The sequence below is a fragment of the Coregonus lavaretus genome, assembly GCF_964263955.1.
Source record: "Coregonus lavaretus genome assembly, chromosome: 3".
Classification (NCBI taxonomy): domain Eukaryota; kingdom Metazoa; phylum Chordata; class Actinopteri; order Salmoniformes; family Salmonidae; genus Coregonus; species Coregonus lavaretus.
In genome coordinates, this window is record NC_139990.1 from 14,192,764 (window position 1) to 14,220,644 (window position 27,881).

General features: G+C 43.9%; 1 protein-coding gene across 4 annotated transcripts in view; it reads right to left on the reverse strand.

The window, feature by feature from the left end:
- Nucleotides 1–27,881, reverse strand: part of LOC311121353 (septin-7-like) — a gene marked incomplete at its 5' end in the record, with an annotated part of 41,810 nt that overhangs the window by 4,983 nt on the left and 8,946 nt on the right. For all 4 annotated transcript variants that reach the window (XM_084157953.1, XM_084157951.1, XM_084157954.1 and 1 more), the window contains 6 exons: nucleotides 705–801; nucleotides 1,701–1,793; nucleotides 2,140–2,257; nucleotides 3,626–3,760; nucleotides 3,915–4,015; nucleotides 14,849–14,955. In XM_084157953.1, the coding sequence (XP_084014079.1) occupies nucleotides 705–801; nucleotides 1,701–1,793; nucleotides 2,140–2,257; nucleotides 3,626–3,760; nucleotides 3,915–4,015; nucleotides 14,849–14,955 (651 nt within the window). The remainder of the gene's footprint in view (nucleotides 1–704; nucleotides 802–1,700; nucleotides 1,794–2,139; nucleotides 2,258–3,625; nucleotides 3,761–3,914; nucleotides 4,016–14,848; nucleotides 14,956–27,881) is intronic.

Genomic DNA, 27,881 nt, shown 5'->3' on the forward strand with positions numbered 1-27,881 from the left:
TCATATAATCTCAATGATTTTTGTTTGTTAAGACATAAAAAATGTCATTTTCGTAGTACGCAATATGACCTCAGTACTACTCTATTTGTGTGTTTAGAACATTCCATGGTCATTATGTCACCAGTAGATATGAGTATTTAGCAGACTGACGTAACTGGTCACACAGGAACACACAGGGCCAGCAATAACATAGCAAGTGAACATTGATAACACAACATAACTCTAAATGTCAACTGCTGGGCAGGAGGCTGCTGAACTTACCCTGGTTCTAGTAGTATACTGTTTAGTATAGGAATAGTGTTGAATAGTGTTACATTTTAATACCCTTTTTTAGCCGAAACCTGAAATGTAGATGGGACTAGAAATGTGAGCATTTGCATTGAGACACAGAGGGCCCTAAGGTAAAAGCAGAACGGTCATTCTAAGTCAAACATGACCTGCAGATGCACTTCCCCCAACACACACACACAAATAGAGACACACAAAGAGAGACACACTAACTATAGGCAGAGTGCAGTTGCCCGGATAATGTATTGACCCCATAGTAGGGTGAGATAGATTGTATTACTTCCACAAATAAACCTTTCAAAGTTAAACCCATAGATGTGTGGGACTACCTTGGTGCTAATATCGAATAACACCCAGAGGCTGTTATGTGTGTGTGTATCTAGGCCATTATCTGACTGTGACCTCTGACCCCTCACCTTCCGCCACTCCCCAGGGGTACTGCCTCCCTCGCACCCGCTTCTCGTTGACCACGATGATGGTGTTGCTACCAACAACAGCCAGGGGCAAGCGATCCTGCAGGGGGAGGGACAAACGTTACACAGCAGACCAACAACTCATTAAAATAACCTGTTAGACAAGGCTATGCACATACACAGTCTGCAGACGTACATTTTTGTGTCAACTTTGCTGTCTCCTTTTTATTCAATTGGATTGAAAATTGACTGCAGATAAAGTAGTGCATTGACAACACAGCAGCTCTAATGGCAGTGACAGTTGAGAACAGTTGTTTGTGTGTGTTTCTGTGTGTACCTTTAGTGTGTGTGTGTGTTTGATTGTTCGCTCCTGTGTGTGTGACAATAAGTGCAGAGTGTGCTGGAGCAGTAGAGGACATTTGATTGTGTGACCTAATCAATACTCAATACTAATTCTGCCTGTATGGCTCTACGGTAGCCAACTAACCACTCAGTGTCTACGGTAACCAACTAACCACTCAGTGTCTACGGTAACCAACTAACCACTCAGTGTCTACGGTAGCCAACTAACCACTCAGTGTCTACGGTAGCCAACTAACCACTCAGTGTCTACGGTAGCCAACTAACCACTCAGTGTCTACGGTAGCCAACTAACCACTCAGTGTCTACGGTAGCCAACTAACCACTCAGTCGCTTCTCTTATCAATACTGGGGCTGGTGGGGCCAGTTCAGCCAAAACACTTCTAGTGGATTTTAGTGTTAGATGAAACACTAGTGTTAGATTTATGTTATGCCTTCAGCAGAGCTATAAACACTACATTTCATGATTGGGATAAAGATAGTGATGTGTGTTCATGTTTGTTATGTCAAGTTTTTTCTCCTATTCAATTCCATCTTTGGCATGGAGAATAAAAGCTGTGTGTGTGTGTGTGTGTGTGTGTGTGTGTGTGTGTGTGTGTGTGTGTGTGTGTGGGGGGGGGGCACTGGGAGAATCCAAACCTTGATCTTCTTGACCATCTTGTTCTCCTCCTCATCGGTCGTCTCTGGGAACTCATAGATCTTAATTTTGTGTTCTGTGATTTCTCGCATGATCTATAAAGAGAGAGGGAGAGAGAGAGAGAGTTAATGTGAGTCCTGCTCCCCTCTGGTTGAGTATCCATCTAGGCCAACGAGTCACAAACAGCAATACTCACTCAGGCTGAAGGGTCAGTCAATACACAGGATGAAGGAACTGTGCTCAGCACGTACACACACTCGTTCAGTCACATGCAACAACTGTGCATCACTTATTTATTGCATGTGTTCTCTCCCACAGGAATAGCTTGCATACACTACTAATCACACACAAACTGTCTACATCTGAATTCAGAGAAAGATGTGTTTTTTAAACAAAACATAAACACACAGGCCCCGGTACGTATACAGAGCCGACACACACCTGCTTCTTGAACTGTTGGCACTCCTCAGGAGTCATTGTGTCCGCTTTGGCGATGAGGGGGATGATGTTCACTTTTTCATGTAACCGCTTCATGAACTCTATATCAAGAGGCTTCAATCTGGAGAGGTGGGAGAAAGCGGTTTTGAGTTTCAACAAGTTCCTTTAATTTAACAGGGTGCATAAGGGACCAGGTTAAGCTTGTTGGCGCTACACCGGAGGGATGGAGGGAGGGAAAGAGAGAGGGTAGAAAAACTCAGATTTCACAGCTTGGCCGACCTCGGGACTAAAAAAAACATAATTTCCGGTCCAGAATGAATCTCCCTCTCCATGGCAGCATTGCTGCTGAAACTGCACATCTGGCCGGCCCACAACACACTGTAAATCTACTGAGCAGCACAGGACTCTTCTGTCTGAAAACAATTCATACAGAGTTAAAGATTCCAGTCTGTTTGTGAAAGGAGATTCTAAGATATCTAAACCATGTTGAATCCTGGAACGCAGACAAGAGCTAAAACTGCATGCCGACATGTACAAGTCTCTGCTCTGGCTTGGCTGTGGCTAGATTAAACGTTATGTTTAGAGAGTTAGATCAAAAGAGCAGAATTAATCATCACACTTTGAGGAATGATTGTGTTTCAGTCTCCATTTTGAAAGATCAGTTTGTGCACACACACACTAGGCCTACACACACACACACACACTTTGCTCTCTGCCCTGGGTTCAGCTGTGCTGGTAATGTGCTGTGAGTCCCGTGGGGACACAGAGGAAGAGACAGATTTTAACTATGAATGGAGCCATACGGTGCTAGTCCTCTTGGTTGACCACAGACTGATGCCAGCCAGCCAGGCACGATAGAGACCAGAACAGAACAAGGACTTGGTCAGAGATACAGACACCTTGGGCCAAGACAGTGAGGAGCACTGGCATCCAAATGGAGAGAGCGCTGGCCTGTCAAATGACCCTTTGTTTATGGGGAGCACAGAGCAGCCCACAGTGGGGATGTAACAGCAGGGACAGCTGTGTGTGGAGCAGAGCACAGACTGGAGCCAATATACATAGGATAAACAGCCTCCAACAAAGTGAACCCAGGAGAGGACAGATTACGTAAATGTTGTCCCAGTGTGCCTCTCAGCAGCCCCAGTAGGGGTTAAGCGTGGGGTCGAGGGTGGGGCTAGGCCTAAATGAAGACTGACAGCTTGACTCCACACCAGGGGCAGGAGGGTGGATGACCAACTAACAACATGTAAACAGTCTCAGGCTAGTTGTACACCTCTTTTCTTCCCCTGTGACTAATACCCCGTCTAGTCTGCCCTGTTAGGGAACAGTCAAGAGCCTCAAGATCATGTTCAATCTCAAATGAGAGAGGGAAAATACTGTTTTCTTCACCCGTGTGGCAGAATTATTCACAGTTTGAGAAGCGGCATGACTAAATTTAAACTCCAGCATAGTGTTTCAAGAATGGCACCATTCCAGCTGCAGTACCTACCCGTGTCCAGAGGGGGCAATGAAGTAGAGGCAGCAGTGCACTCTGTTGTCAGGCATCTGCCGTCTGTTGACCCGGGACTCTGAGTTGAGGTAATCCTCAAACTTACTGTCAATGTGATCGATGACTGGCTGCCAGCTTTATAGGAGAGCAGAGCACAGACATTACTCAATGTTAGGTAACAGTGTCTACATTTAATGTAGAATACACACATTCAGATATAGAGATATAGGGCAGGCTAGTCAGTCAGTCGGTCAGCCAGCCACCTAGTCAACCGGCCAGTCAGACGTACCAGTTACTGTTGTCGACAGCGTCCCCGAACCCTGGCGTGTCAACGATGGTGAGAAGAAGTTGAACTCCTCCTTCCTTTACCAGCACCTTAGACTGCTCCACCTGAGATTGTAGAGAACACTAAATATTTACAACAAAGACGTGTAGAAATTCAGCACAGAATCATGGTGAACTTCAAAAAAACACCATGACATCAATTTCTCTCCATTTACGGTTAATTTGAATACGGACATGTACAAACATTGACACATTGAAAAAAGAATAATCCGATGCATTGCACCATAGTGTGTGTATAACTTGTGCTAATTTACGCTAATCATGAAAGTTTGCAGTCTCTCCACTTCGGAGCACTCCTCTGTTGAGGGGATGGGCTCAGACTCAGGGGCTTGGTTAGGAGGTCTGACAGTCCTTTCCATTCATCTTTATCTAGAAAGTGTCTTTTTGGAGAAGTTAGCTATCCATCAAACTACAAAAGCCCAGGTGAAAAAAAAATGTGGCTTTGCCAAATATAAATCACAGATAGAGATACACTTGTGGAGGGTTGCCAGCCAGGCAGACTGAGGATGAATCCATCAACAGGGTCTTAGAAGATATTTGACCTTAGACCCAGAGAGCGCTCTAGTAACATTTGGCTGCCTACCTGGAGTGTCCAGTACGGGGTGTACAGAGCGGATTGCAGAGTGGCCTCTTAGCTGATCAGAGAGCTTTAACCAGCAGGCGGTCCAGACCAGACCTTGTGATTAGCTGCACTTCAATGATTTAAAATCAGGAGGAACATGAAGGCCTGCCGTGTTCCGCTCACATTGCAATGGATGCCATTGTACGCGTGTGTGTTAAATGCAGCTCTGTGTACAGTAAGCAAGCTCTGCTTCAGCAGTTGTACACAGACCCCAACATAAAACACTACTATACCTCATTTGCTTCCACACACACACCTCACAACCGGATGTACTTGGTGATATAAGCGCCCTTACCATCGTTTTGTTTACTTGATGACATATTCCATTGCTGTTGGACCATTTTGAGAAGGCCAGCCCAGCCAGCAGCCCATAGTTTATCTAAGAGCAGCACATTTTAATTTAACCTCAGCAGCTAAACTGAGCAGTCACCTTCCACTTAGAAAGCACCACATAATACCCGTGGTCTAGGCCTGAGGCTGGGTTATGGCTGCTCTCCCTCCGCTCCACCCGCTGGGCCCAAGCTAAAGGCTTCCTCTCCTCCACACAGCCCCACTGTGGGCTGACCACCCCCTGGCTGGCTAACACAGAGCAACGCCCTGAGTATGGAGCCAGATAGCTGCCAACAGGTTGAACGTACGTATTTTTAGGATCGTAAGAAAATCCATACGTAAAATGGTTAGGATCGTAAGAAAAGCCATTAGTGAAACATGAAACGTAACTGCTAAATTAGATCTGTAAACGTACAAACCCTATGTTACGACTACAAATGAACATTTACACGTTCAATTCTTACTTTACATCTCCCTTTACTCGGTTACAGATCTTTTTTTATACGTACAAACTTTTGTCAGGAATGTGGTATCTGCAAAAGGACATGAACCGAACGTAGCTAGTCGAAGTTAGCTAGCCAATCAAGCAACTCTAGCCCAGAAGTTAGAGTTGCTTTGCAGCTTCCGGTTTAATTTCCAATATAAAAGTTGAGCTTATTTTCTAATAAAAATTATAAAAAGTTATAAAACACAAATAGAGTTCTAAAATTATTCCATATTATGGAGCCAGATACCTGCCAAAAAGGTTGAACGTGCACATTTCTAGGATCATAAGAAAATCCATATGTAAATTGTTAGGATTGTAAGAAAATCCATGCATGAAACATGAACGTAAAATTATCTGTGAACATACAAACACCATGTTAAGATCACGGACTAACATTTTAGGCTTGAACAAATTGTTGCAATTCTGACGTACAATAATACCTTTCAAAGTTTTGGCAGTTTCATCTCACCAACAAACAAAAAAAACGTACACCAAAACGGCCTGCGAGGAGTGCGACTCGAACAAGCATAACACAGTATTCAAAAATCAGAAGTCAGGGAACCCGGAATGAGGTATCCTGCACGTTTTCAAGTTAAAAGTTTCCATTACTCCTGCTGAGTTTACTTCACATTTAGGTAGCCAATGTAATGGATTTATTTGCCAGCGCAAGTCTAGATAGTACTAGCTGTATTATGCCTATAACAGTGAAGTTTCAGTCCGCTAGGTGCATCTCTACAGCATGGACATATCTCTGGGTGACGTAGACATCCCCATGCATGCATGCACCTTATCAAAATATGACTAATTCACTATTGCACCATCCCATCCTCTGGGCTCTGTCTGCAATCTTAACCAGGAGTATCTACCAGGAATAATGAAACAGATTCACCAAACATCTATTATTCTATGAATTATGTACGACAACTGGAGTCTTTGCCACTCAAAATAAAACAATTATTGATTATTTAAATCACTCAAAATCTTGCCAAAGCATAATCTGTAGAAGTGGTTAATATACATTTCAAATACTTTGACATGATTTATATGAATCAGGTCATGAACATATGGACTTTGAAATGAACAAGGGAGAGGTTAAACGTAGGCTAAGTCTGGCATAAGCTTATTCCCACACTTTACAATAACTATGTTGCAGTGGTCTTAGGTAGTCTCCGTATAGGCTATTCCCTCCATTGCGACACTGCCGCCCAGTTGAAGAGCTTGTGATCTCCATGCAGCACCACAGCACCGTGCGCCTTCAAAAAAGCACCCCTCAGCCTCAGAAGTTGACCTTCTGGAGGCATGCAGTCAGATTCGTTATACCCTAATGTAGGCCTATTTGCCTACTAGCCAAATAAAGTGCAGAGCACGCAACTCGTCATTCCAACATATTTGAACATTTCATTCAGTTCAGTATGTCATCCATTCAGTCATTTGTCTGAGTTGCAATAGGAACTAAATCAAAGAGAATAGAACAGTCTCATCCATTTGTTTATTGAAAATCATGTGTATTCAAAATTATCCAAAGCTCTTTAGCCGATCACTTAAAATAATTCTGTTTACTTTAGGCCTATCCAAAAAAAATAAAAAAATAGGCCTTCAACTTGTAGGCATTACAATTTAGGCTATCATTTTGGGTACTGGTTTCTTGTGTAATAATTGTATAACTCTATTTGTGTTTTATAACTGCTTTTATTATAGGGCTCCCCTTAAAGAGACCCTAGCTCACAGGCCTCTAAATATAGCCTCTAAATACATGTTAAACAAAATAGTTGAAGAAGCACATGCAGTGGCTGATAGGGAAAACAGATCTGCCAATAAGAATAGGTTATAGATAGTCTTGACCATTTGGGACCCCTTGGCTATTTAGCTCAGGACAGGTTATAGCAAAAAGACTTAAATCAATATTTTGTTTTGTCTCATTTATTGATATGGATTTAGCCTCTGCGTGATAGGGTTGTGCAACGCAAGTGGCTATAACAAGCCTACATACCGAGTGGAATTCGCAAATATAATATAAGGCCTACAGTCTGTGCTCCCAAATACTGGAAAAGGTGTGATTCATTAGGTTACATGATCACCACAGTAGCCCCACGCAGCTATAAAAATAAATAATGCAATTATATGGCCATTAAATAACCCACAACAGCATGGCATATTTAGATAGTGGAATAGGCCTAAAAATCATATTTACCGTACTTTCTATTCAGCAGCTCAGGCGGTTATTCTAGACAAGGCTCTTCTGTGTCTATCATTCTCACACAAGTCATTTGCTGAAGGCCCAAGCCTATACTACGTCATCTACTAGTATAACGTCTTTATTGAATGCAGTTCTAAAACAAGTTCTAGACTTTTATTTTGGAAATGAAACCGGAAGCTGTAAGCGACTAACATCTTGGCTAGAGTTGCTTCATTGACTAGCTAACTTCGACTAGCTACGTTCGGTTCATGTCCTTTGCAGATGCCACATTACTAACAAAAGTTTTACGAATAAAAAATATCTGTAACCGAATAAAGGGAGACGTAAAGTAAGAATTGTCGTAACATAGGGCTTGTACGTTTACAGATCTATTTTAACATTTACATTTCATGTTTCACGCGTGGCTTTTCTTACGATCCTAACGATTTACATATGGATTTCCTTTTGATGCTAACGATACGTACGTTCAATCTTTTGGCAGGTATTTGGTTCCATAGATGATTCACACAAATTTTGACCATCGATAAAGGAGAATGAGGTAATAAAAGAGAAAACAACTAGTGTGTTTTAGTGGGTGCCTTTTTATAGGGCAGCGTGACGACAAGTCTGTCCCCCCACCCTAGCCAGACACTGACACCTGGAGCTGGTGGGCTTTACGGCGTGTGAAACGTTGACCTCCTCATCCATTAAACCCTACTAGAACGCGGCTGTTCATTCCAGCTCAAAGTGTGTGTGGTGCTGCCCCTGACCTCCGTGACCTTCCGTCACAGGAATCCAGACTGCACATTGATATCCTCCAGTCTCCTTTCCTGACCGCTAACCCCAGCTGCTGCTGGCTACTGGTGGTGGTGGAGATTCATAGACCTCAACCAGATCCTCTAAGCACCAGTAGGATTTTCTCTCTCTTTTGCCCTCTCCTCCCCTCGCTCCCTACCTCTCATCTAGTCTTGTTGTAACTAAAACTAAACTGGTTACAGATATATATTCTCAGGCTCCATCATAGCATAGATGATTGACAGTGGCATAAAAAAAAAAAATGGTTTCATTTACATTTTAGTCATTTAGCAGACTTACAGTTAGTGAGTGCATACATATTTTTTTTCTTCCATACTGGCCCCCCGTGGGAATCGAACCCACAACCCTGGCGTTGCAAACGCCATGCTCTACCAACTGAGCTACACGGGACTACATTCATGCTGTTCAACTGACTGCGCCCTTTACAGTGTCATGAATGGCAGATGCTAGTGTGAGATGCTGAATTGATAAAAACAACGACATGGACCCCTCCCTGTCTGGAATGAGTTAGAGATGGTACTAAACAGTGTAATGGTAAGAGGAGAAGGATCAGTTTTGAGTAAACATCTAGGAAAGAATCTGCAAACAGAAGTTTAATCCCTCCCTCCTCTCTCTTCCTTCTCGCTCTCCCTACCCCCGCTATCTTCCCCTTTCCCCCTCTTATCCCCCCCCTGCTCGCTCTCCTCTCTCTTGCTCCCTCTCGGTTCCTCCCTCTCTCCTCAACAGAGTGAGTCATGCCACAGTCATGCCTCTAAGTGGCTGACCACAATGAGCTCACAGACAGACAGGGAAGAGGAACCCCAACACTGCCCGCTTCGCCACACTCCTCTCCTCTCCCCTACAGTTGGTTGGCTCAGCTGTGTCACATGAGGATATTAGGCTGGCAGACAGACATTAGCACGCTAAGCGCCAGCCTCGTCGCCCCTCTCCATCTGCTCTTAACTACCTACACATACGCCTGCCCTAGCCTGGTCCAGATTTGTTCAGCCAACTCCTATGGTCGGTCGGTGGCAATGAGCACTAAAGTCGGCTGAACAGCACAAACACATCTGGGACCAGGCTAGCCCCGTCCCTTCAATAACACAAACAATATAGCATAGCCCTCATCACCCCAAGGTCTTCAGGCCTCTGAACAGATCTGGATGGATCATGGAGGGTCTGTTGTTCATTACCCAACCAATGCATTCCATAGGGTTTCATCACATCACTCTGGCTCGACTGGGAAACAAAAGACGCCACAATTATGTGAAATCTCAGTTTGTGGTTCCTGGAGAGAGGGAGGAGGGGAAAAATTAAAAAGGAATGCTTTCTTCATTCTTCCCCTATTCCTCTAGGATAAACAAGCGTAGAGTTCCCACTAGCTACTCTTCCCTTCTGGGATCCTGACCCAGACAAGTTTATCAGGAAACCTCTGGAATAATGTTTACTATTGAAGCCAAAAGAAGCAGAGCAAATGCACTCACACACACTAATCTCGTTGAAACTTTAATAAGTGCTTAAGGGTGTGTAATTCGCAGGTAAACAAATTGGCGGGTGCTGGGCTTAGTGGAGATTTAGACTGTAGTGTTGAGAGGAATCACACATGAGATGAAACAAGTCAAGAGAAGCCCCTTAAAATGCATGGAATACCACACACACCCAGGCTGAGGGGGACGAGGCAGAGGCCATGTTTCTATTGGCTGTGATTCACAGAAACGGGATCACTTTCCTGCAACTTCAAAAGGGAGGTACAATACAATGTGGTTAAACCTTCATGGAGGGTTGTTTCTATGAAGTCTGAAAACTAGATAGCACTCCTGCTGCACACCTAACCTGATGCCGAGGGCCCAGGAGAGGAAGCAGGTCAAACTAGATGGCTAACCATTGATCAGTACTACTTCCTGTTACTACTATGACTACTTCCTCTTCTTCAACTGGTATAATAGCATTCAGTGGTAGTAGATCAGATACTCCTGCTCCCTTTTTTCCCCCCTCTCTCCTTGTCAGGCTCCTTCTCTACCCCTCTTCCTCCCTCAACCTTCAGATCCAGAACCCTTAGTAAGGACTTTTACTGCTAGTGCTGAACAAACAAAGACCCAAACAACCTGGGAAGTCAACCCAGGAGTAGAGAAGAGGTTGACTGCCTCACGTCTTGTTTTTGCAAGAAATATTAATGTGTTAAAAATTCCAAACTGTCTATTCAATCAGCTAACATACAGCTCTGACAGACATTCCTAACATCAGAGACATGCATCAAGAAGTGTCTTCACAGTCCCAAAATCCAAAACGAGGTCAAGGCAACACACAATATTATATAGAGCCATGACTGCCTGGAACGTCCTGCCATCTCAAATCACTCAAGCAAACAGCACACACTTTTTTTTATTAAAAACAGCACCTCACAACACAATGCCTCTCCTTACTGACCAAAAAAGAAAATCCACTCCGCTCTCTCCCGAGAACATCTGGTGTTTGAGTTAAAGATAACATGTGCCCATGCCACTGAACTTAAACAGGCTGTAAGAGAAACAGTGGAGAGATGGGAAGAGAGAGATATTAGATTTAGGTCTCTGTCTTTTTCTTCACACGACGTTAGCTAGAGTAGGCTTTAGCTGGAGGAAACTGATGTACCCAGTTCCTTTTATGAATGGCTCCGCCCCGGTGTGACTGTTTTTATGCAGCTCCACCAAGTTACACTTGACAGTTGGTGGTGACTATAACATATAACGAAAGTCCAGTATTTTATGTATAGGACCCTTTTCATTTAATGAATGGCTCTGACTCTGTTCAGCTACACTAAGTTAACTTCAACTTCACTCCAACCCACTATATCTGGAGGTGACTAAAATATAACGAAAAGTCAAGGCTGTCACGGTTGCTGAGGCAACATATGTATGGGACTCCATTCACTGGGTGAACGGCTCCAATGCTGTGTGACTATGTTACTTCTTTTAATGAACAACAACACCAAGGTTACCATTTCACCACAAGAGACCCACTGGGTGGTATCTCTAACATATTACGATTAACAAAAGATTATGTATGCGCTGGCGTATGTGTAATGTTATTAAGCATTGGACTGTTAAGACTTAAGGGTATGAAAGTGTGAATTATTATTTTAAATCCATGTAGCTCTGTCCTTGAGTTATTGTCTATAATGTTCTGTATTATATGTCATGTTATGTTTTGTGTGGACCCCAGGGAGAGTAACGGCTGCGTTAGCAGCAGCTAATGGGGATCCTAATCAAATCCTACAAATACTAAAACTGAATCACCAGCAGACAGGATTCCACAGCTGGGAAGCAATAGACTGGTAGGAGTACCTTATCCTGGCAGGCCCTGAAACCTGGCACGCCTCACCTCTCACGCCCTCCACAGGCACGCCAGAACGAGCCCAATGACATCATTTCGCCACTATTAAAACATGCATCCTCACCTACCTTAGCCTGGGTGCCAGTCTGTTTCTGCTCGCTTGCCAACTCCTTATGGAATTGTTGGCATGACAGAGATTGGCACCCAGGCTACTCCACTCTGGCCTGTACAAGACATCACACACTGTTATCCAATGACAAATCATTCTCCTATTGAGAAACTTTCAAGCCAGGTAGAATATGGGATTAATAGTGATCTGTCATTGGATAGAGGTGTGGCGTCATAATATGAGTAACTATGTGTGTGTGTGTGTGTGTGTGTGTGTCTCTCTCTCTCAGAGGCATGCAGCCCAGCTCTGACAAAAGAGACCCATGTTTTATCACCCATTCAATCATCACAGGAAACAGTCTGTTTGGAGCGCCCCCCTGCGCTGTGTGTGCATGGCCAATCCTTTGGCACACATATGAACTGCAGGTTGTTTATGGCTTTCAACACCAGGAATTGGCCTGAAGGCCATACTTGACACATTAAATGAGATCCAACAACAGACAGAGCTCTTCAGCCAGTGTGTGGGGCCAGGGGCAGCTGCAAGCCAAACAGAATAAACCAACAGGATGGGACATTTAGGGGAATACTCTTAACTTGACATTTGGCTCTTTTAAACCTGGCCTCAGAGATCAGCAAACAGATAACACAGGCAGCTCTCTCAGCAAAACAGCCATTTACAAATAGGTGTCTGCAGTGTAGACATGTTGCAAAACAACTGTGTGAAGTTTTACAGACACTTGTTTCACAGATGTTTGAATATTCCATATTCAGAAACATGAGCGTCAGTGATAAAACTGGACATGAGAAGAAAAGTATTTCTCAACGTGGTTGAGGAGGCCCCCCCCATCTAACAGGGCCGTTAGAGGGAGTTACAGTGTGGTTAGTTAGTTACCCAGCCAGCTGTAGTCTCTCCAGTGCTTACATTAACACTTATTGAGCTGAACTAGGTCATAAATACTGTGGTGCATGTGGCATAAATAATGTGATGCAGAGATGTTCCAAGACATGAATGAGGTCTTGGCAGGCTCAGTCTCTCTCTGCTATGCTGCTGCTGCCGCCACGGGCCAGGGAGCCAGTCCATCACTGCTGACAGCGTTCTCACACACCTGGCCCACATACAGTATACACACACACAGACAAACAAACTCATATATGCTCACATGCCTCTCAATCGCTCACACACTCCAATGCACAGACAAAGAAACACCCAAATGCATGCACAGTCACCTATGCTCACACAGACAGACGCCTATGCTCACCATTACCCACCCATTCTGAAGGCACTCAGAAGCCCAACACACACGATTCCCTACTTATATATAATATATTTAACCTCCCGTGGGCCAGATTGAATGGGCTCGCGGGGCAGATCCGGCCCCCAGGCCGTAGGTTGCCCACCCCTGCTTTAGTCCCTCTTTTAATTTCCACAAATCAATGTGACACTCCAGCCTACATGTACAGCACAACTTCCTCTTGGAAATCAGTGTCAGCTGTCAATACCACTACCACCACACCAATAGCAAAACACTGGTTTGGGCCGTACAGCACAAGTGTAAGAAAACCCCTAATACCAGATTTACTGTTATAATATCTCTCAACCATTCCACTGCTTCTCTTAATGAAAATTACATTGCGAGTGTGTTTGTGTGTCATAAATCACAGGGTAGCGTGGTGGTCTGGTTGTTAACCCCTTGGTTGTCAACTGATTTCCCAGATTGACTGGGGCTCATTCATCATCAGCCTGGACTAATATTTCCTCCCTAGTATGTGACCCTCTGGCTCTGCACCTTTACAGCTGTGCGCGCGCCTCTGGCTACAGTTTAACAGCAGCGGCCATCAAGCGGGGCCCAGTTAGCGCATTTCCCCTGACCTAAGAATGAACTGCTGGCTCAGTAGTCAGTACTAGTACACCCACAGAGAGGAGGAGAGGAGCATGACTCCAGTTATAATGATGTACTAGTTCTCTCTCCAGCCAAAAACTCCCTGTTGCTATTTGTTTAGCACACCGTTCCTTTTCCCAGTCGATGAGTCAGTCGCCCGCACCTGATATTCTGTATGGTTTCAGCAGGCCTCTCTCTTTGCAGTCAAAGACATTCCTCCTAGTCCAAGTAGATAAACTGGTTGCAGGTCTCTTGCTATTCACAGACAGACAGGGCAGCGGTGGTAACAGGGTAACCTGTTACACCCTGTTAGGGTATCGACTCTTAAGAGTGGCCTAGCCTGAAGCCTCACCAGCAGCATGTCAGAGAGCTGGTATGTAGTGGAGGGAGGGCCTGTGACATCAATGACCCAAAACAACACAAAGGGCTGGGTGGGAGCTGGCTGGGGCACACTGGTGTTACCACAGCCTGGGGCACCAGCAGTTAACCAGGCCAATGTCAAGGTTACATTCAAGGAGAGCCCAGAGAAACAGATATTACATGGTCGTGTTCATTAGGGCACACCGTAGCGAAATGTTTTACAACGGAAAAAGAAAAAGAGCGTTCAAATAGAAGAAAACGGTCCAAAACAAGGATTTACTATGTCACGCCTGAACATGACCCAGCTCTGCGTCAGATTATGGCCAAACCTCTGGGTTAGACCTAATGGTATGAATTCCTTTAGACTCCAGCATTATAAAAAAATGCTGACTTGGCAGGGTGCCTCAACATCAGATAATATACCAGACTAGAGGGCAGTTCTGTGGCCAACAGAGGGACTTATGGGTAGTCAGACAGGACAGAGACAGATTACCTAGCTATCACCCTGCACCTAAAGCAACAGGAAACAGCGTTTTTAACGTTGCGAGTGAACTGAAATATTTATCTCAGTAATGTCCTGTTAAGAGGAGGGAGGGGAAGGGGGGGTGAGCCTACTCATTTGTTTAAGCTTACAAAGGGACAGAAGTATGATAGCGTATTCCAAGAGAGAAACGGAAGTAGGGTGTTGAAAATTAGCTCAAGCTATGGTGCAACACATAAGCACATCAGATGATTGTTTATTCATTGTGTTTATCTGTTCCCATTCAAATAAACCACAAATAAATCAATAGGGTATCCTAGTGTTTACCTGTACTGTCTTCTTGATTCTGTGGGCGGGACCAGGGTATTCAGGAGAATACAAGTCTGTCAGGAAGAGGGAGTTGATCAGTGTAGACTTCCCCAAACCAGATTCACCTAGAGAAAGAGGGGGAGCGAGAAAGAGGGAGATTAATTTCAAGAGGTGTATTTCACACTGTACTTGTTTTTCTAATCCTTGTTTTCACGCTAGACAGTCGCAACACGACAAATCTCCAGATGTAGATTCCTAAACCCTGCACAATGTTTAGAATTCTTTAAAATGTTTCACATTCAAACTTTCTCCAACAGGAAATCAATCCATTTGAGCTGCCTCAAGTGAAGTGTCAAGATTTAACATGAGAAGGAGAGACAGGCGAGGAGGGCTGAATATCTTTCCTCCTAGTCAAATTATTTTCCTGTCTGCATTTCAGGAATCTAATCAGGGACTATTATGATGAGGAAAGCCTAAGGCTGGCATAGTCATCATACCTTTACAGTGACTGTCTCACCACAAACTAATTTAGGAAATTTGTCTTGGATAAAATAACGGCTCAATCTCTCGTGGACAGATTCAGATTTTCAGAGAACAATCCATACATCTGGGTAACCCAACACCATTAACAGTATACATAGCAACGGTTGGCGTGGGGACGGGGGGCCAATGAGAGGGGCTGAACAAAGGGATCAGTGTGGTGGAAGGGGGCGGGGCTAGAGACACGCTGGGCTGGCACAGAGGACCGCGGCACACTGCTGCGTGTGTGCGTAGGTGCACCGACCTGACCTTTAGAAGAGTGGTTAGTCCCAGCATCGATCGACCACACACTACTGCCAATTAACCAGCTACTAAACACTTTGTGTGCAGAGAGAGCGAGAGAGAGAGCGAGAGATGGAAACACCACACAAAGGAGAGCACTCTTTCTCCCTCAATCCTTTTAGAAAGAGGTTCTCTCAACACACTTTCAAATGGTAAATGTTTTCCGCCAGGGCTAGAGCCACACTGACCTCACAATAACAATGGTAATGTTTTAGCGGTCGGGCTGTTATGAGGAATGATGTGGATATGATCATCCATGTGGATATTTCTTCAGGACGGAAGTCAGGATTTAGGGCCTACTTCTCTCACTGAGAGCTGGGTGGAGAAGGGACGGGTTGTTGGTCTTGTGAAAACAGCAAACTGAAATACGCTGGTCTCAAACAAAAATCAGCTTGCATTAGGGAAACTATAAGCTGACAGAATGGCAGGCTCAAGCGGATACAGTGAGATGGGATTCAGCGCTCAATGTCTATAAACTGGTTCAGATACAGAGATTCAGATCCAGCAGCAATGATGGGCAGAGAGGAAACTTAACTCTCTGGTCACAGTTAAAAAAAGAGCCAGAACACTAAACATCTCTCGTTTTGAGAGTATTGAGTGAGGGATAGAGGGAAGGAAGGGAATGACAGGGATGGATGGCGGGATACCAGCGAGCAAGTTGGCTAGTCAGACTACAGAGCTGGGTTTGCTTCTTTGCAGAGGAGAGCAGGAGGGAGGGAGAGATGAAGAAAGGATGGGGGGAAAAAGGGTGAGGGAGGGATGGAGGGATATAAGAGCTGATGTAGGCTATTCAGAGTTGGAGTTGCAGAATTTGTTACCAGAGAGGAGAGAGCAAGGCCTCTTAAATCCTTATGTCATGGAAATGAGAATCTCCCTATACTGGCCTATAGCTGGGGCCTGGGAAGACATCTCCCTACACTGGTGGTATAGGCCTATAGCTGGGGCCTGACCCCAGGGTAGGGATCTCCCTACACTGGGATCATCAGCACTGGTCTGGATTACAGGGAAAACTGGAGAGCAGTTAGCATGCATGCTACTGGGAATATATGGGGGCCTTTTGTAGCCTAACCTCTGACTCAAAAATGTGTAATCATTTGAAAACCAGTCAATTGAATATCTACCAGAGGGCTACAGAATAGATTTAGCCTTGAGGCAACGCAGTGTTCATAACGATGTGACAGATCCGACATCAGACCAGACTTCCATTCACAGTAGTAGTGAAGGGTCAGTCTCAGTGTCATACAGCTAGAAACAGATGCTAAGCTGGTTTATGCGACCTGTCCTGGACCTAGAAAGTAGTATTCATAAGTGCCACCAGACCAGAGCATGACCCCTCTCGGTGTAGCCCTGCCTGGCCCGTCCCCGCCAGTGGCCCTCCTCGGTCAGTGACCAGCCCAGCCAGCAGCACACTTCCTTTAAAGGAAATTTCCAGCAGCTGTGTAAACCATGGGGGCGTATTCAGAGGATCTTCATCCTGCTCTGCATGCAAGGAGATGAGGGGCTGGCTGGGGCTAGAAGGGGGAAGCAGGAAAAAGTTTGGATTGGAGGGGAGACAGTTTAATGTTAGTTCATTTGACGGTGCTGCCTTCTACTACAGGAAATGGTACACCGACTGGTGAAATTAAGTGGTTCTGTTCTTTTAGGAGGGGGACAGCAGAAACTGGCTGAGGTTATCATTCTGCTTTCACTGTATTTAACGTGCAGGTAAAGTGCGTCTCGGATGATAGTGTGTGTGGTGTGTTGAAAAGGGGTATTTCCCCTTCAAATAGGGCACACACATAAAATTACTATAAAAACATTACAAGTCTGGCTACCACGTGACAAATCTTTAAATATCTTCTGGCAAACACATCACTTTCCTTTAGAGAGTGAGTCAAAACCCTGAAATCCTACTTGTTGATGTGGGGGACATAGTTTCCAGAGAAGATAAATACCGAAACGCATTAAAAAGTGTTTGAGGCTGGTTTGAGAGAAGATGGTGTATGTGTACAGTCGTGGTCAACATTTTTGAGAATGACAAGTATTGGTCTTTAGAAAGTTTGCTGCTTCAGTGTTTAGATATTTTTGTCAGATATTACTATGGTATACTGAAGTATAATTACAAGCATTCCATAAGTGTCAAAGGCTTTTATTGACAATTACATTAAGTTTATGCAAAGAGTCAATATTTGCAGTGTTGACCCTTCTTTTTCAAGACCTCTGCAATCCGCCGTGGCATGCTGTCAATTAACTTCTGGGCCACATCCTGACTGATGGCAGCCCATTCTTGCATAATCAATGCTTGGAGTTTGTCAGAATTTGTGGGTTTTTGTTTGTCCACCCGCCTCTTGAGGATTGACCACAAGTTCTCAATGGGATTAAGGTCTGGGGAGTTTCCTAGCCATGGACCCAAAATATCGATGTTTTGTTCCCCGAGCCACTTAGTTATCACTGTTGCCTTATGGCAAGGTGCTCCATCATGCTGGAAAAGGCATTGTTCGTCACCAAAATGTTATTGGATGGTTGGGAGAAGTTGCTCTCGGAGGATGTGTTGGTACCATTCTTTATTCATGGCTGTGTTGTTAGGCAAAATTGTGAGTGATCACACTCCCTTGGCTGAGAAGGAACCCCACACATGAATGGTCTCAGGATGCTTTACTGTTGGCATGACACAGGACTGATGGTAGCGCTCAGCTTTTTTCCAGATGCCCCAAACAATCGGAAAGGGGATTCAGAGAAAATGACTCTCAGCAGTCCAATCCCTGTACCTTTTGCAGAATATCAGTCTGTCCCTGATGTTTTTCCTGGAGAGAAGTGGCTTCCTCGCTGCCCTTCTTGACATCAGGCCATCCTCCAAAACTCTTCGCCTCACGGTGCTTGCAGATTCACTCACACCTGCCTGCTGCCATTCCTGAGCAAGCTCTGCACTGGTGGTGCCCCGATCCCGCAGCTGAATCAACTTTAGGAGACGGTCCTGGAGCTTGCTGGACTTTCTTGGGCACCCTGAAGCCTTCTTCACAACAATTGAACCGCTCTCCTTGAAGTTCTTGATGATCCGATAAATGGTTGATTTAGGTGCAATGTTACTAGCAGCAATATCCTTGCCTGTGAAGCCCTTTTTGCGCAAAACAATGACGACGGCACGCGTTTCCTTGCAGTGGTCTAAGGCACTGCATCGCAGTGCTAGCTGTGCCACTAGAGATCCTGGTTAGAATCCAGGCTCTGTCGTAGCCGGCCGCGACCGGGAGACCCATGGGGCGGCGCACAATTGGCCCAGCGTCGTCCAGGGTAGGGGAGGGAATGGCCGGCAGGGATTTAGCTCAGTTGGTAGAGCACGGCGTTTGCAACGCCAGGGATGTGGGTTCGATTCCCACGGGAGGCCAGTATGAAAAATAAAAAAATTATGTATGCACTCACTTAACTGTAAGTCGCTCTGGATAAGAGCGTCTGCTAAATGACTAAAATGTAAATGTAACCATGGTTAACAGAGGAAGAACAATGATTTCAAGCACCACCCTCCTTTTAAAGCTTCCAGTCTGTTATTCTAACTCAATCAACATGACAGAGTGATCTCCAGCCTTGTCCTCGTCAACACTCTCACCTGTGTTAACGAGAGAATCACTGACATGATGTCAGCTGGTCTTTTTGTGGCAGGGCTGAAACGCAGTGGAAATGTTTTTTGGGGGGATTAAGTTCATTTTCATGGCAAAGAGGGCCTTCGCAATTAATTGCAATTCATCTGATCACTCTTCATAACATTCTGGAGTATATGTAAATTGCCATCATAAAAACTGAGGCAGCAGACTATGAAAATTAATATTTGTGTCATTCTCAAAACCTTTGACCACGACTGTACAATGAGCTGAACTACAGCTGGCTGCAGTAGCCATTCTAGCCAAGATCAAGTTCAATCCTGGGCAAACGTGGTAAATCATTGGCAAATATCTATTTTTACCGATGGACGCAAACGTCCCACTGTTGCGGCCCACTTTCACTAACTTGGCTGCCGACAATCAGTTCTAACCAAGAGAGAGGCTTAAGCCTTTTGCATGCTTGCTTTCCAGTCAAAACAGTTCAAGCATATATTAAGACAAAGTTGAGGTTTTTGTTCATTTTGGCTGTCGAAGTTTGGTAGCCAAAGTACAAACAGGTCCTAAAATTAAAAACACCCGCCAAACGTGGGTAGATTGACACTGGCGGGTAAGGATGTCAAACTCACCAGCCACGTTGGCGTGTGGTAACTCTCCGGGCTCTACAGTGTGAGCATTTAATAAAAAAGTATGGGCACAAGTGCGAGCTGTAATTTATAGTTGTTTTCAAAGTATTTCTTCAGTTTTGTTTTATATCTGGTAATGCACAAAGAAATCTGAATCCTAACGTTATAGCTATCCCACCTTGCACAGCAACACTGCCTGTCTGAGGGACTGAGTGCTGAAATCATCATTTTTAGAAGCAATGGGCACATTGTTAACCTAATTAACTTGAAAGTCTCCTAAAGTGAGTCATTGTCCTCATGTTTCGTGGCTACTTACATTGTTTGTTCAAAAGCTAGGTTGCTTATCAATGTTTGAGTTTGTTCCCAATGCTAGCAAAGATAAATTGTCGGCCTCTACTGGTGACATTCGCACGTGATGACTCAAGTGGCCCTGTCACCAAGGTAACCCTAAAAAGGGTAGCTAAACATTTTTGTATCTGATATTTATTTTAAATACTCAGGTCACAGAATATTAAATTAAATTGAGCAATATACCACATTACTTCTTACTAGTAATACATTTATTGTTTTAGAAACATTCCTAAGCATGCTCAGTTTTTTTCTTTGTGTAGTTATGGCAAACAAAAATATTTGGGCTGGTTAAAAAAATATCAGTGGCTGGTAGATGTTTTTATAATATTTTGTTTATCTACCTGCCACAGTGGCTGGTATACAAAACAGTTAGTTTTAGGCCCTGTCTACGACCATTTGTCGGTGATTGGTCAACAGTACTAGTCCTAGGAGTGGGAACTATGGATGGGATTCTTCAATTAAATGTTTGTCGTCATTCAACGAGAGACTAGTGTTTTATGCACATTTTTTAACTTGGGAAATACTGTACGAAACATCTTAGTTAAATGTAAAATTGCACGACTAAGACCTCAAACATGAAAGTTGATTACAGATTTCTTGATTTATCTTAGATTAATTGGGACTATTTTGAGAAAGTGTATACTGGCTATGCTATTAATATGGTGTCTCAAATGGGGCAAACAGTACTAACGCTTTTCTCATTTTTCAAGCAAAGGTCTTTTAAAGAAGTATGTGAGGCACAAACGATTGTGTCGCCTAGCCGAGTTCTGCTAGGAGCAAACCGAACCTAGTATGCGGCCGCCTTTAAAATACATTGGCACACTTCACATCGCAAACAGGGACATTACCATAAGTTGTCTGGTAATTAAGAAAACACACACACACACACACACACACACAGAGAAACACACCCCATGGAGCAGCAGAGGGTAAACATGCACTATCAGATGCTGTATCTCCAACAGCATGACATGAGCTCAGCTTCACCAATTACCCTGCCATTCTAATTACATGCTCCAGACAAAATTGCACCTATAACCATCTTTTTTCCTGAGAGTGCAGCAGAGGGGGAAACTCCAGGAAGGGACCACTTGAATGCTGCTCAACTCTACTCAGACCGACAGCAGTAGGTCTGGAATACCAGGCAGGCGTTCCTCCTCTTCCTCCCTCGTTCTTTCTCTTGTTCCCCCTCTCCTGGCCCGGAGGCAGGTGGGCACAGGTTGAGTCGACAGCCCGCCCGCCACAGGGCCAGGGGACAGAATATGACCTCACTAGGGTGTTCACAGCCATTTCCTGTGTAACGAAGTTCGGTACAGTGCCTTTAGAAAGCATTCATACTCCTTGACTTACTCCAAATGTTGTGTTACAGCCTGAATTCAAAATTGATTTAATTATTTTTCTCACCCATATACACAAAATACCCCATAATGACAAAGGGAAAAGATGCGTTGACATTTTTGCAAATTTATTGAAAATGAAATACAGAAAACTAGTATTCACACCCCTCAGTCAATACATGTTAGAATCAACTTTGGCAGCAATTACAGCTGTTGAGTCTCTGAGCTTTGCACACCTGGATTGTACAAAATTATTCAAGCTCTGTCATGTTGGTTGTTGATCATTCCTAGACAGCCATTTTCAAGTCTTGCCATAGATGTTCAAGACGATTTAAGTCAAAACTGTAACTAGGCCACTCAAGAACATTCAATGTAAATCTTCGGAAGCAACTCCAGTGTATATTTGGCCTTGTGTTTTAGGTTATCGTCCTGCTGAAACCTGCTGAAAGGTACATTTGGAAAGCAGACTGAACCAGGTTTTCCTTTTAGGATTTTGCCTGTGCTTAGCTCTATTCAGTTTCTTTTTATCCTAAAAATCTCCCTTGCTGATGACAAGCATTCCCATAACATGATGCAGCCACCACGCTTGAAAATAAGAGTGGTACTCAGTGATGTGTTGTGTTTGCCAAACATAACGCTTTGTATTCAGGACAAGTTCATTTAATTTGCAGTTTTTTAGTGCCTTATTGCAAAGAGGATGCATGTTTTGGAATATTTGTATTCTGTACAGGCTTCCTTCTTTTCTCTGTCATTTAGGTTAGTATTGTGGAGTAACTATGTTGTTGATCCATCCTCAGTTTTCTCCTATCACAGCCATTAAACTAACAGTTTTAAAGTCACCATTGGCCTCATGGAGAAATACAGGAGCGGTTTTCTTCCTCTCCGGCAACTGAGTTAGGAAGGACGCCTGTATCTTTGTAGTAACTGAGTGTATTGATACACCATCCAAAGTGTAATTAATACCATGCTCCATGTTCAAAGGGCTATTCAAGGTCTGCTTCTTTTCTTCCCATCTACCAATAGGTCTAAAACAAAATTAAACATGTATTTTTCCATATAGACACACCATATGTGTTTTAATAAAATTAACTATATGTAGGCTACTGAGCTTGTCTGATGCTTTAAGCACACTGTTTGATTAAATAATTCAGGCACAAATGACTCAAGAGGGAGCTAGACATCAAGATAGCCTTACCAGAAGAAAGAAAACCTGTTCCCAACCCCCCTCATCCCGCTGCTGCTGGCCATGTTATGCTCCTGAAGTTGCCGGTAATAGGCTACACCAGGGGTAGGCAACCTTTTCCATTTAGAGTGCCAATTTATCTTACCATTTCTACCGATCTGCGTGCCAGTTTTGATTTTCTTATGCACATTTTGGTGGAACAGTCTCATTTAATTTATAATAAAGTAATGGTATCTTAAAATAATTGTCGAAATCTAAATGAAAATGATACAAATCTAAAAAGTAACTTCTATTACCATTGCCAACTATGTAAAAATAGCCTTCATAAAGCCAACAAATAAAAACATTGCAGCCTGCAGGTAGGACATTTCCTGATAAAAATAAATATCTTATAAATCACATTGGCTACATTTACATTTTAGTCATTTAGCAGACGCTCTTATCCAGAGCGACTTACAGTAAGTGAATATATATTTTTTTTTAAAATATACTGCCCCCCCATGGGAATCGAACCCACAACCCTGGCGTTGCAAACGCCATGCTCTATCAACTGAGCTACATCCCTGCCGGCCATTCCCTCCTCTACCCTGGACGACGCTGGGCCAATTGTGCGCCGCCCATGAGTCTCCCGGTCGCGGCCGGCTGCGACAGAGCCTGGATTCGAACCAGGATCTCTAGTGGCACAGTTAGCACTGCGATGCAGTGCCTTAGACCACTAGACCACTGCGCCACTCAGTTTATACAATGTTACGCATTGCCTGTTGGAAAGGAACTTGAAACATTGTATAAACTTTAACTGGGTCCGGCCCAAAGTTCGCACTAGCAAACTTGCAACATTGTATAAAATATTCTGGGCCCTCAGAGTTTCCCCGTTGCAGTGAGCTCAGAACAGATACAGCCGTAGGCCATTTGTGCAAGGGATAAGAAGTAATCCGGTATTGTATGACTTTTCCACTGGATCAGAGCATTACATTTTCCCCTTTCATGCCGAGTGGTATTGAAAGGGAGAGAGCTGGAAATATTTTTCAAATACATTGAGGAACAATTGTAATTCTCAATGGATTCTAAAAACGGACTTTGTTTACTTGCTGTTTGATGTAAAGAAAAAATTACTTTGAGAAGCTCCATAGCTCATTAGTGGTAGTGCGTTAAGACAAATCGGAAATATTATCAGACATCCCCAAATGGGGCACATTTATAGGCCAGGTAGCCTAGGCCTACTTCTATATGTGTAAATCAGGTGTACGTCCTTACTCAACATTGACAGGAACACTCCAAACAAAATAATGAATAAATTGACAAAACTCATAAATGGAACTAAATAAACCAAAACTTGTTTCTCATAAGTGTAGCATAGGTTGTGCGCTCTGTAAACAACGTGTCCACTTCGACAAAGATAAATGGTACACGGCTGTAATAATAATAATAATAATATGAACACAAATAAACGCAACACGTAAAAATAAAAGATCCCAGAAATGTTCCTTACGCACAAAAAGCTTCTCTAAAATGTTGTGCACACATTTGTTTACATCCCTGTAAGTGAGCATTTCTCCTTCGCCAAAATAATCCATCCACCTGACAGGTCTGGCATATCAAGAAGCTGATTAAACAGCATGATCATTACACAGGTGCACCTTGTGCTCAGGAGTATTTCTGTCTTTAATAAAACCCTTTAAATCAAAAGGTCAAACAATTCACACAATGAAGTTATGAAACCATGAATGCACACGAAATGGCGAGAGATCGCATTCTGGAGAAAGACGTGCATTGTGCATCTTAGCCACACTCCCCTTCTTCATGGACCACACCAACCCCACAATGGATTAGTCCACTGAGACAGGCGTGAATTAGACTGGTGTCTTGTGTACCATGAAACAAATATACAGTACCAGTCAAAAATGTGGATACACCTACTCATTCAAGGGTTTGTCTTAATTTTTTACATTGTAGAATAATAGTGAAGACATCAAAACTATGAAATAACACATATGGAATCATGTAGCAACAAAAAAAAGGGTTAAATCAAAATACACTGCTCAAAAAAATTAAGGGAACACTTAAACAACACAATGTAACTCCAAGTCAATCACACTTCTGTGAAATCAAACTGTCCACTTAGGAAGCAACACTGATTGACAATACATTTCACATGCTGTTGTGCAAATGGAATAGACAACAGGTGGAACTTATAGGCAATTAGCAAGACACCCCCAATAAAGGACTGGTTTTGCAGTTGGTGACCACAGACCACTTCTCAGTTCCTATGCTTCCTGGCTGATGTTTTGGTCACTTTTGAATGCTGGCGGTGCTTTCACTCTAGTGGTAGCATGAGACGGAGTCTACAACCCACACAAGTGGCTCAGGTAGTGCAGCTCATCCAGGATGGCACATCAATGCGAGCTGTGGCAAGAAGGTTTGCTGTGTCTATCAGCGTAGTGTCCAGAGCATGGAGGCACTACGAGGAGACAGGCCAGTACATCAGGAGACGTGGAGGAGGCCGTAGGAGGGCAACAACCCAGCAGCAGGACTGCTACCTCCGCCTTTGTGCAAGGAGGAGCAGGAGGAGCACTGCCAGAGCCCTGCAAAATGACCTCCAGCAGGCCACAAATGTGCATGTGTCTGCTCAAACGGTCAGAAACAGACTCCATGAGGGTGGTATGAGGGCCCGACGTCCACAGGTGGGGGTTGTGCTTACAGCCCAACACCATGCAGGACGTTTGGCATTTGCCAGAGAACACCAAGATTGGCAAATTCGCCACTGGCGCCCTGTGCTCTTCACAGATGAAAGCAGGTTCACACTGAGCACATGTGACAGAGTCTGGAGACGCCGTGGAGAACGTTCTGCTGCCTGCAACATCCTCCAGCATGACCGGTTTGGCGGTGGGTCAGTCATGGTGTGGGGTGGCATTTCTTTGGGGGGCCGCACAGCCCTCCATGTGCTCGCCAGAGGTAGCCTGACTGCCATTAGGTACCGAGATGAGATCCTCAGACCCCTTGTGAGACCATATGCTGGTGCGGTTGGCCCTGGGTTCCTCCTAATGCAAGACAATGCTAGACCTCATGTGGCTGGAGTGTGTCAGCAGTTCATGCAAGAGGAAGGCATTGATGCTATGGACCGCTCGTTCCCCAGACCTGAATCCAATTGAGCACATCTGGGACATCATGTCTCGCTCCATCCACCAACGCCACGTTGCACCACAGACTGTCCAGGAGTTGGCAGATGCTTTAGTCCAGGTCTGGGAGGAGATCCTCAGGAGACCATCCGCCACCTCATCAGGAGCATGCCCAGGCGTTGTAGGGAGGTCATACAGGCACGTGGAGGCCACACACACTACTGAGCCTCATTTTGACTTGTTTTAAGGACATTACATCAAAGTTGGATCAGCCTGTAGTGTGGTTTTCAACTTTAATTTTGAGGGTGACTCCAAATCCAGACCTCCATGGGTTGATAAATTTGATTTCCATTGATAATTTGTGTGATTTTGTTGTCAGCACATTCAACTACGTAAAGAAAAAAATATTTAATAAGATTATTTCATTCATTCAGATCTAGGATGTGTTGTTTTACTGTTCCCTTTATTTTTTTGAGCAGTGTATATTTTATATTTGAGATTCTTCAAAGTAGCCACCCTTTGCCTTAATGACAGCTTTGCACACTCTTGGCATTCTCTCAACCAGCTCGCGTGAAGAATGTTTTTCCAACAGTCTTGAAGGAGTTTCCACATATGCTGAGCACTTGTTGGCTGCTTTTCCTTCACTCTGCGGTCCAACTCATCCCAAACCATCTCAATTAGGTTGAGGTCGGGTGATTGTGGAGACCAGGTCATCTGATGCAGCACTCCATCGCTCTCCTTGGTCAAATAGCCCTTTCACTGCCTGGAGGTGTGTTTTGGGTCATTTTCTTGTTGAAAAACAAATGATAGTCCCACTAAGCACAAACAAGATGGGATGGCGTATCGCTGCAGAATGCTGTTGTAGCCATGCTGGTTAAGTGTGCCTTGAATTCTGAATAAATCAGAGTGTCACCAGCAAAGCACCCACACACCTCCTCCATGCTTCATGGTGGGAACCACACATGTGGAGATCATCCGCTCACCTACTCTGAGTCTCACAAAGATACGGCGGTTGGAACCAAAAATCTCAAATTTGGACTCAGACCAAAGGGACAGCTTTCCACCGGTCTAATGTCCAATGCTCGTGTTTCTTGGCCCAAGCAAGTCTCTTCTTCTTATTGGTGTCCTTTAGTAGTGGTTTCTTTGCAGTAATTCGACCATGAAGGCCTGATTCACGCAGTCTCCTCTGAACAGTTGATGTTGAGATGTGTCTGTTACTTGAACTCTGTGAAGCATTTATTTGGACTGCAATTTCTGAGGCTGGTAACTAATGAACTTATCCTCTGCAGCAGAGGTAACTCTGGGTCCTTCCTTTCCTGTGGCGGTCCTCATGAGAGCCAGTTATCATAGCGCGTGATGGTTTTTGCTACTGCATTTGACTAAACTTTCAAAGTTCTTGACATTTTCCGGATTGACTGACCTTCATGTCTTAAAGTAATGATGGACTGTTGTTTCTCCTTGCTTATTTGAGCTGTTCTTGCCATAATATGGACTTGGTCTTTTACCAAATAGGGCTATCTTCTGTATACCCACCCCAACACAACTGATTGGCTCAAACGCATGAAGAAGGAAAGAAATTCCACAAATTAACAAGGCACACCTGTTAATTGAAATGCATTCCAGGTGACTACCTCATGAAGTTGGTTGAGAGAATGCCGAAAGTGTGCAAAGCTGTCATGAAGGCAAAGGGTGGTTATTTGAAGAATCTCAAATATAAAATATATTTTGATTCAACCCTTTTTTTGGTTACTACATGATTCCATATGGTGTTATTTCATAGTTTTGATGTCTTCAATATTATTCTTCAATGTAGAAAATAGTAAAAATAAAGAAAAACTCTTGAATGAGTAGGTGTGTCCAAACTTTTGACTGGTACTGTGTGTATGTGTATGTGTATGTGTATGTGTATGTGTATGTGTGTGTGTGTGTGTGTGTGTGTGTGTGTGTGTGTGTGTGTGTGTGTGTGTGTGTATGTGTGTGTATATATATATATATATATATATATATATATATATATAGTGAGGGGGAAAAAAGTATTTGATCCCCT